Source organism: Nesoenas mayeri, assembly GCF_963082525.1.
Source record: "Nesoenas mayeri genome assembly, chromosome: 5".
In the NCBI taxonomy this organism is placed as follows: domain Eukaryota; kingdom Metazoa; phylum Chordata; class Aves; order Columbiformes; family Columbidae; genus Nesoenas; species Nesoenas mayeri.
In genome coordinates, this window is record NC_137548.1 from 37,075,711 (window position 1) to 37,089,342 (window position 13,632).

Below are 13,632 nucleotides of genomic sequence, written 5' to 3' on the forward strand. Positions count from 1 at the left end.
CTTGGCGAGGGAGGGGAATGGAGTTCTAGTGACTATCTTCCCCTCCTTCCCCAGTAAATCACCCCTCAGCAGGGCAACACTTCCCAGTGATGGTGGGAGGCAGAGCACCCCCCTTCCAGCCTGGCTCCCACCAAATGCTCCTGCTGCTCCTCCTGGGGTTTTCACAGAAAGGTTTGGGTTGGAAGGGCCGTCTGGAGATGGTCTAGTTCCTTGTGAGCGCACAAACACGCTAACCCAGGAGAAACCTCTCAGTTTTCCACCAGCTTTGGAAGGTGAACCAGTTCCCAGGGGAAGCCCAAGAGTGCAGGGCAGTGAGCCCCTCCCCAGAGAAGATGATTCCCTTCTGCAGCAGTTCCGTGCTAACAGATCTCAGCTGCTCATGAAACCATTCTTTATTTCCAGCTGTCCACATGAAATCCTTTCTTTTAGGCAGCACAACTGTTGTAGAGTAAGATCACCTGAGGATTTAATTTGTTTAAACTTCACAAATGTAATCAGCTCAGCAATACACTCACTTTAAGTTCTGTAATAATTTTAATCTGGCAAGAGTAAGGCTAAAGTAGATTTGCCCTTGGGCTGGAAACAAACACTGACTTTGGAAACTACAGGATAAAATTATAGAAACATCAAAGGTATTTTAGGTCCAGCAGCAGGAGACCTCAAGATGTGTCACTCAGACTGAAACCTTCCAATGTTTGTGCAGATTTTCAACTTAAGAGCATAGCGAAGTGATTAACGAGCCATTACTCCTGCTGTCTGCTGCAATTTGTGTATCTCTAGCAAGGCGATCTACTGTCCCAACATGTTCTTTAACTGCTGGGAAGCTGGGCCACAGAAGATCTGTATCGCTCACATCTATATCATTAGTGGAAGGAATGAGAAAATACGCCCTCCCTGGCCAAATACATGGAAGATGAAAGATGAAGAGCCCTCGTGTTGGGTGACAAACTGCAAACGTTTTGACTTTAAAAGTATGTGAAAGTAGATAAAAATCTCCATCTAAGGCTTCAAATTGCTCTCACTGCCGCTCAGACAGATTATTCTAGACGGTCAGCCATTTAGGAATTCAAAACATTGCTACAGACTTTCCCAGCTTAAAAATAAGCCTTCCACATCATCAGAAACATGTATGAGCTAAAAAAAGCTTCTTAATGGAAAGACTAGAGATCTGCCCCATAGGACATAGTGAATCAATTCCCAGCTCTCGTGTTACAGAGACACAAAGGACGGCTGCTGCTGTCGCTGTGGGCAGGTAAGTGCATAGTCCGGCTCAGCCAGCGTGTGGGGAAGGCAAACCTGAGGAATAGAGTGTTTAGAGAGGGCTTACAAACAGCTCCAAGCACGTACTTCCTTACTTTCTAAGCCTGTTAAAGCCCAGATCATCTTTCTTTTCTTTCCCTCCAAAGCTTAGATAGGTGGGAAGCAGAGTTTCCTTGTGCTTTGGAGAAAAATGTATTTGAAAATATAATCCAAGTCAGGAAGTGCCAGATCAGCTGTAATACACTGGAAATGTCATTGAAGCAAAGAGCATGGCAACAGCTTGAATTGGAGGCAGTTTCATTTTTACTTTCTGGGCACCCAACACAGCAAGTGTGTCTAGATCCCAGAGGGAATTACAAGGTACAGGGCTCCTTGAGGAGATGTAGAAACCTCAGGAAGGGAAGAATGAGTTAGTAGAGACTCTTTCCTTGGAGTTCTCTGTTCCCCCGCCAAGGATCCATTAGTTTTCATTAATTATTTTAACAGGCTGCATAAAGATCACCCTGAAATGAAGACCGAAAACTTCCTTCCAGTCTCCGAAGGCAAACATCAACTGAAAAAATGAAGTGCTTTCCTCCAGGGATCTTTCTTCAGCAAGTCCCCAGTGCTCTGATGCTAAACCAGGCAGCTGTACAACAAAAGAGACAGAATTGGCTGATCCAAAATCAGGGACAAGCTTGCTGCTAACAACCACTTGTCTCATCCTGTGCCGGCCGCAGCCCGAAGCAGTGATCCCTGCAGGGTCCCTGTGGCACATCCGCAGTGTGCAGTGACGCACGGCTGGGTCTGCTCGGTGACCTCCAGTTGCCCAGGCCCAGGTGTGAGAAGTCACTTCTGTTAACATGCTGCTTGGGCTTGCAGAAACCAGCTGTAGAAGCAGGTGATGGACTTTTATTCAGAACCTAATTGGTATTTAGGGTGTGGATGTTTTTCTGTTTGCTTGTTTTAAATACATTTCAACTTCTTTGCCCTTCCCTGACAGAATTCAGTTCTGAAGATCATGCTGTTTCTCCTTCTGCCATACATCCACATTTTTAAAAGTTCAAAAATGTATCTCATGAGTATTTAACATTAAATGCTGCGCTAAAGCCAAAGCTCTTTGAAAACATGGATCAGGCTTTCCCTGAAGCAAGTTTTGTTTCAGAGAAGCAGAACTTGACCTTTTTAGTCTTTGTTCTAGAAGCAGGACACTTACACACAAGACTTTCCCAAAGAACATATGGTGTGAACATTTTGAAGTGACCAGAATGCAAACCCTGTAAGTACGTAGCAGCTGGTGGTTTCAGATGTTAATACTGCTAAAAGTAACCATGGTTTGTGAAGTAAAATGCTGCAGACCACTGCTCATAGTAATGTGGTCCCAGGGGTAGATTCTACCTAGAAACAAGCAACTCCCATAGCATCTGATCATGAAAGTACTAGGTATATGTCTAGAGGCATTGTATGGCTGTGAAGGATCTGGTCCCCACCAAAAGTTCAAATTCAGGTGGTTTTTTTTGCCTATTTGTAGGAACGTACAAAATGTTTTCGCTCATTCACACCACCTATTTCCAAAAAGCCAGTGTGCAAATGGCAGCTTCAGCAAAGGGGTGACTCTAATCAGTTCTAAAAGCAACAACAAAGCCAAGCTACATCTGTGCAGCAGCTCCTGTGCCGCGTAGGTGGTGGCCAATACTCGAGACTAGAACTGAACAGAAGAATATTCATGAGATAGAAAAGCTGAGCCTGCCAGCCATAGCCCAGAATAAACAGCTCACTGGCTTGGGCACTCATTTAGGAAGGTGGTATTAAATGTCTACAGGGAAATAATACAAAAAAATAATACACACCCTGCCCGATTTGGAAAGGACAATTCTCCCATGTTCAAGAAAAACAGGATGCATACAAGGCTGGGCCAGCATCTCCCTCTTGCTCTCTGGACCAAAGAAGATCACATGAGGTGGGGAAGGGAAAAAGAGAATCCTCTGGTCTTCTCTTAGCGAACTATAAACCAACAGAGAGAGGCTCAAGGGCTAGCTCCAATATTTGGGGAACTGGCTCCATTTCCTTTCCCCTTTTTTTGCATTTCAGACAAAAGAACAAAGCCCACTCCTGAATAATGCATTAGGCTGATGCTCAGGTTGCTCAGGATGCTACAGTGAAAGGCAGGAGACCCAGGTCCTTGACCTGAGTCAGGCAGAGTACAAACATCAAATTCAGATTATTTCCTATGACAAGAAAACGCACTGACATACCTCTTGAGATTTCACTGCTTTTGAGCTGCAGAACTACTGAAGAAACCTTTGGCAAACACAGCACCTGCCACAACCTCTTAAGTTTGTGCACTGGGTCGTAACCCCTCTAAAGAATTGCCATTTTCTAAGTCGATGTTTGAAACAGTTCTTGTTCATGCTGGTACAGCATTAGCTGGGATAATAAGGGCACCCCGACACAGCTGCAGGAGCCTGCTGTGTTTTATAAATTATGTGCTAAAATAAGCTTATTTAAAAAATTCCTGAAGACCTATGTGCATATGCACACAGTAATTCAGTTGTTGCAGCTATTTGCTTTGCTCCTTGCTACTCCACAGAGCCTGCGGCATAGCACTGAGCTTCCCAGGTACAGCAAAGACATTTGGAGAATCCGAGTGGGTGAAAATAAGAGAAAGCATCAGGTATAAAGGGTCATCTCTCCACAGCACTGACTGTAAAAAGAGATGAAAGCTCACTAACATGGAGCATTTTAACTCAATGAAGAAATAACAAAGATCCTGACTTGCTCTTGTCCACTAACAGCAAAGTATATTATAACTGCAAATGAAAGCATCCAAGGCCGTAGTAATATGAAGCCACATCTGTTTCTGCTGGCTGCAGTAAGAGATGTCTGTCAGTTCACTAGGATGTGACAATGCAGTAAAGTACAAGACCTGAGAAGCAGACCTAGCTGCACTTATTTCCTTGAAATTTCACTTTATGAAGAGTGATTCTGCAGCTACCAGGTGACATGGCTTTATAAACAGAAATCAGGTCCAAGTTTCAATCACTAAAAGAGTGGTTCTATTATGACACTTACAGGTAAAAAAATCCACTGCAATTTTTTGAGAAGATTCTGAAATAAGCTGTCCTCAATTATTCCTCCAGCTGGGACAGGCTGGATTTCAGAACACATTGCAATTGACTGGTACACCCATGGTCAAAACCCCGTGCTCTTCCCAAGGCAGCTGTATCCTCCTGTACGCGCTTTGCCTGTGAGAGCCACGCAACAGCAAAGCGTCATCTCCACTGGCCGACTCACCTCAGGGAAGACTCGCCAGCTTTGGTAAGAGGATCACTTGAGAGCTAAGAAACCCCAGCAGGACTTTGGGTGATAGATCTCATATCCTCCTGTGTCTTTGAAAGCAGTTAGCACCCCAGCCCAGAGAAGCTTGCCTGCTTCAGAGGAAAAGACAACTTTGTCTCAGTTAAGATGCTAAACATATTGGTTTGGTGTTAATGCTTTAAACAGAGAAAGCTGAAATGCTCAAATATGTAGCTTGTGAGATTATAGGAACATCAAAAAGTATTTCTTTAATGTCTCTGTCCAAAGCGTTATGAAGACACATCAGGGAGAGTTTTTCTTTCGTGCTGATAAGGTTTGCTGGAGATGAACTGTACAACCTGGCCCAGCAAAGGCCTGGCCAGCAATGATCCCGAACACACAGCAACACTGGGATCATGTGGCCCAGGGCGCTGCCCACACATTGTGGGGGCAGAAGCCTCATGGAGGGGAGCGCCAGCGGATGCACGGGATTGATGACAAGCAAAGCAACCCACCAAGAGCAGCTCCTGGCATTGCTGGCTGCCTGCAGCAGATATGCTGCTGCTTGCTTCTTTTTTATTTTGGTCTTTTCCAGATAATGTAGCTGCCTGGTGCTGGAAACATTTATTCACGTGAGAAGGTGAACCCACTGATTTAGAAGCTATGGTTCTGTGCAGGGAAACTTCCTGTGAACAAAAGGTTAAGATCACAGCCCACCTTTCTCCTCTTGCTTGACAGACACTAGAAATAACAAGCATACAGACAGCACGGGAGCAAACCTTTCTGCCTAGAGCCTGCAGAGAGCATTAACATCAACCCCAGGATCTTTTATTCTGCTTTTGGAAACAAACAAAAGAACCAGAAAGTGAGACCACAAGGCATTTGAGAAAATACTGAGAAAAGATGGCCATGTCAAAGGAGAGTGGATATGCTCATTCACCAGCAATCCAGGCTTTCTTCAGAAGAGGGCTGAAGAAGTCACAGCTGAGAAAATATTTACAATGTAAAGAACTCTTAAAAAATAAAATAAATTAAATAAAATAAAGTAAGTAGTTTAGACTCAGCAACCTCAAGATTTTGGCTAAAAAATCAGCATTTACAATAAGTTGTTTACACAACCAAGGAGAACACTCCTATAGTGATCTTGATCACAGTGGTCTAAAATCAGATCAGTACAGAACAATTTTTTCAATAAGGTAACAATGTATCAGCTTGTTCTTATGCCCCTTTCACTTGTGTTTGAAAACATCCCTTTCCATTTTAGCCATCTTACACACTTTTGAAATACTACATCATCTCTTATTCCATAAGTTCTCACTTAGCAAAGCTGACCAAGCGTGGGCAAACAGCGTATGGAACCAGTAATTTTAAGAAAATTTTTCAGCTTGTGTTCTTCACTCTCCCTCCCATCATCCCTCCCGCAGTGCTCCTTGCTTCTTTACTTTCATCAAGTTTTAACAGGGCATCTTGCTCCTTCTCCCAGGTACCATATAGCTGTGCATATAATTACTGTGACAGCAGTGCTCTATAGCAGCGTACTGCCAGAATCACATCGAAAGCAAAAATCTCCTACGGTTTAACATAATCTAGCCCTTCCTCATCACAGGGCTTGAAAGCCTGTGACAATTACTGGCGTCAAAAGAAGCCTCTTTTTCCGTTGTCAGCACCGCAAGGCACAAACACATAGCTTTCCTGTCCTTTATAAGTGTTTATTTTCCTTTCACGAACTGACTTCTCCTTTCTTGTTGTGAGGGAAGCCAAGTGCAATTCTGCCAATTCCAGCATGCCAGAACTGAGAGGACTCACTAGATACTCCATTAAAACCGGAGCCAGGCAAGAGAGGATGCCGTCCACCTGAACAGTCGCCAGTTCGTGGCAGCCAGAGCACGTGCCAGCTCGAGTTCCGCCTGCCAAGCTCAGAGTCCCAGCATCCCCACACATGGGGACATTTCTCGGAAGCTCTCCCATGCACACGGAACACCTGTGAATCCATCTACTCATCTGCAGTTTTAAACATTTGCAGCACTGTGGTAGAAAATCAACCCAAATCGCCAACGACAACCTATTTTGAGCTTTGGGCCAAGAAAACTGCTAAAAATGCAGTTTTCAGACTTTACTAAGTGTTGCTGTTAATATGCATTAGTTGCATTATCCATTCTTCTGCTATTTTTTCTTTGGCCTATTGCGTCCCGTAAGTAAGTACAAAGGGGAAGGGGAGGGCACAGTCAAGATATATCCCAACACTAAGAGCCATATTCTTAATAAATAATAACAATAATAATCTTAATGTCGTAAGCTCACAGAAAGGCATGTTTCAATGCCCGATTTTTAATAGCCCTTGGTCAGAGTGAGGTCTACAGCGTAACACCTTCCTCCTGCCAAACAATCACATTTTAGTATAGTGGTAATACTGTGTTATTCAGTTATTTCCTTTAAAAAAAAAACCTCAGAAACTTGAATGTCACCATGGGAACAGTCTAAAGTTGATTTTGGAAGTAGGCTCATTTCCTATAGCTTTTCTGTTGGCATAAAAATAATGTCACTCAATTGTATTAGAAGCAAATGCGTTATGAAGTATCATCTCTAAAGGTACCATTAGTTCTGAAAATATCCTAATAGTTGCATTTCTTTAGTTTCTGAAGCAGAATAAAGGATCCAGAAAGGTTTTTTTCCCTGTTTTTCTCAACAAGAAACACATCCCAAGCTACCACCAGTGTGACCTAATTCAATCATTCTTCAGCCTGAAATGTGTAATAAGTGTCAGTATGGAAAAATTCCTTCTTAGAAGAACAATTAAAACTTAAAGGAGTCATCCTGCTTGGCTGGCTGAACAAAAGACACATGTTCACACAAGAATAATTCAGTCAACCGTCTTAATAAGGATTTACTTTCAACAGAACCTTGTATGGGTACACTAGACTCAGTCTCATTAAGAAGTTGGATTTTTATACAACACGAACCATTGGCAAACTAAAACAGACCCACTGAAGAACGGAATGGAGAATCAAACGCAATGTTTCAGACCCAAGCTCTATGTGCCTTTAATACTTTCCTTTCTTTTTTTTTTTTTTGAGAGTGCACACTATGACATACATTTGCATTTATCATGTTTTTAACTTCTTTTCTAAGGATGAACTCTCTGAATCCGCATCTTCCAGCTCCGCTCTGTGTCTTTTTAGTCCTCCAAAAGATTGAGTACTCTCAGTGCCTGCACGATACAAGTCGGCAGTATCCTCCCTTGTGCTCACATCGTAGCTGTTGGAGTCCACTTCTGACAGGCAGCAGTCTTTGTGCAAGCTCACACCCATCTGTACAAGGCTGCCTTTATCGGCATTTGAGTGCACCTGTAGTCCTTGTGTCACAGTCTCCTGCTCTCCAAAACTCTGTCCATTGTTGAAGCATGAAGGGCGAAGATGCAAGTGGCCATTATTGTGGTTAATGCAGGCGGTATCAAGGCTCCTCTCCTCACTGTCATCAGCCTGGGTTTTGGAGCAGTGACCTGACGTGCTACGGATGGCAACAGTGGAGAATGGAGGGACCAGTGAGTGATGGCTTGAGGCTGGTTGACAGTTCTGACTATTTTTCTGTTCCACCAGTCCTGCAGTCTGAATGCATGGTTCTTCAGTACAACTACTTAGCCCTTTGCACTTAGCTTTTCCATTTAGCTTTTTAGCCTCAAAGGAATGCTCTATACCTCCAATGCTAGTGTCTTCAGATGTGTTTTCTTGACCCTCCATCCGCCGCTGATTGTCACATTCATGAATTTGACCATTCCTAGAATTTTCTATTGAGCCACATTCTTTCAAAGTTTCTTTGTTGTGGCTTTCGGTAGAAAGAGCTGGGGAGCCCTGAGGAACTACTGAACTCAAGCTCCTAGCGTCGTCCTTATTTAGCAAGTGTGCTGTACTGTCCCTTCCACTAGTTCCTGGTTTCCCTTCATCATTCTCCCCATCTTCTCTGGAGGACTCGCCATCTTTATTAGCTGAATATGATATGTAAGAATAATGAAGCCATTTGTATGCTTTGTAAATCTTTCTCTCCACTGATTCACTGTCAGAACAAGGAGACGTCCTTTCTTTGAGAACTTCTTTGTTGGCTGAACTCCTTTCTGGTGAAGAAGCTGGAGAAGAAGACAGATCATCTACTTTGATCTGGGGGTAATCATAGATATCCTCACCTATGTAGTGAGTGACATTCTCCGTGTTAGTACTAGTCCTTTCCTCCTTTTGCACCTTCTGTCGACGCCTCAGTGTATTGCGTTGCCTCATAGATGTGCGTCGTTCATTCAACTCCTCTTCATCTTCTGTACTGCTGCTGCTGCTGGAACTGCTGGATTCGTTCTCCTCTGGACTTGGGGACCGTGGCCGTGGGAACAGGTCTGTTTCTAGTTCTGCCTCGCAGGTATTGTCATCAGAATCAGACTCATTGGAAAGGGCCAGGAGACGTTTATCTTGATACTTTCTCAGTGCAGAGAGCCTCTGTTGACGGGAAGCCACGTCTTCTCTGGCTGAGGGGGATTCGGTTGACCTTAAGGCCCTTAAGTTATAGGCAGTTTCATCAGATTCTTCAGCCACATGGGGTGGTGGGGAGTGATGCAAAGAGGCAGAGGACTCGGACTCGCTGTAAGCAGAGCGTTCACTGACGCCTGCGTGGAGCTGCAGGATTGTACTCTCACTGAGGTCACTGTCTGAGTCAGAACTCCAGCCCTCAATCTCCCGGCGCACCAGAGAGTCAAAAAAGGCCATCATCCGTGGATCTTCCTGGACTGACTGGTTGGCATAATCGTGGGACAAACCACTACCACTATTCAACACAAGACTGATGTACTCTTCATGAGTGTAGAGGCAACGCGAATCATCCTCAATCCTGCCATCCAGATCCCCTGTGCAATCAGGCTGTTTGTAAGGACTCCAGATCTGTAATGAAAAAAGAATACGTATGTCTTTGAGTTCATAAACGACTACAAGTGTTCGAAATAGAACCGTAGTACACACACCCAACACAACTGCAAGTTGCAAATAGTTTTTATTAACTGTCACCCCTCAGACCCATACTTACAAGTATTCCAGAGATGTGGGTTTTTTTCCTCCCCCTTCGCAAGCTTTTTTTCCTGCATCTACTTCACCTATGCAGAAGTTAAAAGCTCTCACACTGCAGATTATCCCTCATTTCAATATTTCAGTGTGTAATAATTTCTCCCAAATTGCAGGGCTCTATTTTTATGTAATAGGGGATGCTTACTCACTAATGGTAAGAATAGTTTGTTGCCTACAATACAGCCTTAGCACTAATGAAGGCACTTGTTTCCCAGGAAACTGGAGTTGCTTGTGCCAGCGATGAAAAGTATCAGTCACAGCTGATGAGCAGGCAGGGAGCTGAAGGCATGGAGGGGAGCAGCAGGCCTGCACTACTCCCTTCAGGGAACAGTCCTGAAGGAAAGAAAGCATTCAGCATCCAAGATACAGCAGCAGTTTTAGTTAGTGGGGAAAGGCAAAAAAGAGTTCTACTGAAAACTACTTTTGATGTGGAGAGAAGTAGTAACCCTGCAAAGTGTAATGATATAAGCAATAGCAACAGCCTTGACTGTGCTATCCAATCTAGCCTTCCCTCAGCTTTCCTGGTGTGGAAGGGAAAAAAAAGCCCCAAAGAAGATCCACCAATGTCCCTAAGAAACTGGCAATCCATAGCAAACATAATAGTTGGATCTCCTCACCTTTCTCAGTTATACTCGCAGATTCAGGGGCAATATGATCATGGCACTCATTGGACAACCACTATCACTTTATTCTAGATTGATGGTTAATGGAATGCACACCACTTACTGTAAGCAGAGCCACTATGTAGCTTATCCACAATACTGCCTTAACTTTCTGCTTATAAAATGTCTCATTTCAGTCATGCTTTGTTTTTACCATGCTAATGAACTCAGGGAAGAAAATTCTATGCCAGCTCTCTATACCAGATTGGCCTTTTGGGATAGACTTTGGCAAACACATCTAACTCTTCTCCCAATAGAATTCAGTCAAGTTTTGTTCCAAGTAGACAAAATCACTATCAAAACGCATGTTTTGCCTGGGTAAATGGGATAATCAGTACTCATCTCACAGATGTGTAGTTAACACATGCAACATAATCTGATAGTACTATGACAAACACTATAAAAAAATCCCACAAGACTGCCAGCAATTCTGTATTCACAGAGATTTTCAACAGTGTGCAGTAAGAGCTTGCACCTTTAATATTGGAAGTAAACCAAAATAAATTATTATTTGAAGTGAAACAAAATAAATTAATTACTAGTACCTGTTCAGCACAGCCAAATTTAAGATGTACAGGTAACCTTTATTCTGGAATTCTCCCAAACCTGAAGGCCTTTACTTTGCATCTTCTGTAATTTATGGTTTGTATTTAAGGAGCACAAACCTTAGTGTAATGCTTCATACTCTACACCTGGACAGGCAGGCTGGCATGACCCTTCCTCAAACAATCTTAACAGTGTTAGATTGATTAATAGATTTATAATTTTTTTTAAGCAAGAGAATCAGAAAACTCTTAGATTCTGTATGAACCAATATAAATGGAGGAGAGGTAGTCTGCTCTGAAGTTTCTCCAGGAAGGTCTGTTTTATAAAGAAAAGTCATCTAAAAAGGTACAAAAAGTGTGTACAGAGAGATTTCATATCCTTGTTTGTGCTACCAGGTCCTTCTGCTCACTCTGCAGGCATCAGAGAAAATACAGCAATGTAAATATGGAAAAGATAGCTACAAAGAGTTGATAGCGAGGCTTTTCCCTTTCTGAGACAGACTTGCTCACAGAGAAAGAGTAAGTAATCAAGAGAAGTCAAGGGAATTCAGGATGAAAACCTGTTTGTGCAGGATCAGATGTCCCTGGAGATTGATAGCCCCGCTTCTTAGACATTTGCTATGAGAGAGTGTGAGGGCCTATCAGAGTCCCAGAAAGAAATCAGACTAAGAATCTATCCCCAGCAGAACTGGGAACTCTTTAAATTGGCAGCAACTGGTCCAGTGCTCTCTGTGGTGTCTGAAATGGGCTTCTGTGTAAATGGAATGCCTTTGCCTTTTTCTCATTCTCTGACTGATGCCATGTCAAGGAAGAATGTGAGCAAACTGGAGAAATCATCCCACTGAGGCAACAATCTATGAAGAAGTTCTTTCTCTGTTAGAGGATTAAGGAGCTGAACATTACTCACTGATGCCCCGAGTACAGATATAAAAACTGGAATGATAACAGAAAAGAGGAGTACAAAACTGGTTCTCTACTTCAGCTGAGATGCTTCAGAAAGCATCTTTAAATTGCTTGTATTCCATGGTGGCAAACCCCCAAATTTTAAAACAAAAAGGTACTTATGCCCATAGTGTGAGAATAATTAAAACCAGATCTATTAGATTATCTGATTAGGCAGAGGCAGCTAGCCACAATGACATTAATCTGTCACCATAGCAACATGGGCAAATAGACCTTGCTATCTTTGATATGCTGATGATTTTTAAACAAATGGGCCTTACAACAGTTGTGCTCAGTTACAGCATTCCATTTCCAATACAAAACAGTACTGATTTCTGTAAATCTTTATGCACTTTATCTATTTTATCTTTCTGGAACTATCTTCTAACTGCATAACTGATGGTGGCCCTCCTCTAAGCCCCACACATCAGAGGGAATGCCTCATTTTTTTTTCTGCAATGTAATTAATTTTTCTGGCAGCACATCCCAATGTCTCACACACTTAGCTGAGGAGAAAGTAGTATTTTTCTATTTTATATTGCTTTAGCCCTCATGGTGAATGCTTGTTGCAAATGATAATTTTAGTTCACAGCTGTGCTTTTCCACACAATTATATTGAGGTTCAGGTTTCTGAAATGGAGGGCAATGAGCAATTCATCTGGATTGATGCATCCAACATGCACTGTCTGGGGTCAAGGCTTCTAGTGTCCTTTATTAATGAGCTTGTTGAGTCTTATTTTAGGTTTCAGAAACCTCCTCACCTGAATATTCACACTCCCCTCCCCATCTTGGCCATTGTATTCTCAGTCCTAGCAGAAATCAAACCCTAAACCACTGAGCTACTGAAATACATTCTCGCAGGTGCTTTGCAACAAAGTAAAACAAAAGCAAAAAAAGCATAAAGACAAAGGTCAAAATCATTCTTGTGAAGACTATTCATTTCAGCAGGACTAGGTCTGAGAATAATTTGTATCTCATTTGCAATCTGCATTAAAATAGCAAGTGTGTTGGCAGAAGCACGTGGAATTATTGAATGGTTTGTCTGTATCATGCCTTGATGCTGGTGCTATCAGTTCCTTACTTCTCAAGTACTAAATTTAGGCTAGCTAGTCTAAAAATTAAAAGCTCAGACAACTACTTGCATCCACATCTTTAATTCATCACAGAGTTTCTATAATCGAGGGAATGGAATAGCAGCCAACCACAGTGACGTTATCTTCCGTGATTTAATTCCAGAAAGATTTTTGGAAGACACTTGAAGGACAGCAAAAGGAAGGACACTTTCTAAGGAACTGATTGAAACAAACAAACAAAACCCAACAAAACAAGAAAACAAAACCCACCAAGTACAATTTTTATTTATGGCTCTTCCTCTTGTAATCTCAACTTCGAACAAGTACATCAAGCATGTACATGGGGGAAAGAAAGCCATGCAAGGGAAGGGCATGTATTCCCAGATGATTTTAATGCAGTAAACAGTCCCTCAGAACTGCTGGTGTTGTTTTTAGTGCTTTGCCCTTCTGCTAGTGGCAGTTACAACCTCCAGCCTATCTGCAGAAGTAACTGGAATTAAGAAGAAACTACCATTGTCTGGTTACCTGCAAACTGCTAAGACAGTACCTTTAAAGAGTGAAGTGAGGCAGATCAGACAAGCTATGAGTCTTTAACCAATCTGATCTCCAAACAACGCACATTACAAGCTGAGACAAAATGACACACAACAAAAGGGTAAGAACTTCTGGCTCGTTAATAAACTTAATACATTAAACACCTTTCCCTTAATTTGTTTCTGGCTTGCAATGTTTGGGGAATTCAGTTTCTTCAAAGCAGTGACACGAGCTCCACTGCACA

General features: G+C 42.6%; 1 protein-coding gene across 1 annotated transcript in view; it reads right to left on the reverse strand.

The window, feature by feature from the left end:
• Positions 1 to 7,552: 7,552 nt before the first annotated feature.
• Positions 7,553 to 13,632, reverse strand: part of DCAF5 (DDB1 and CUL4 associated factor 5) — a 78,849-nt gene continuing 72,769 nt past the window's right edge. Inside the window, exon 9 of the mRNA XM_080344707.1 lies at positions 7,553 to 9,452. Coding sequence (XP_080200833.1) covers positions 7,641 to 9,452 — 1,812 coding nt within the window. The 3' untranslated portion in view covers positions 7,553 to 7,640. The remainder of the gene's footprint in view (positions 9,453 to 13,632) is intronic.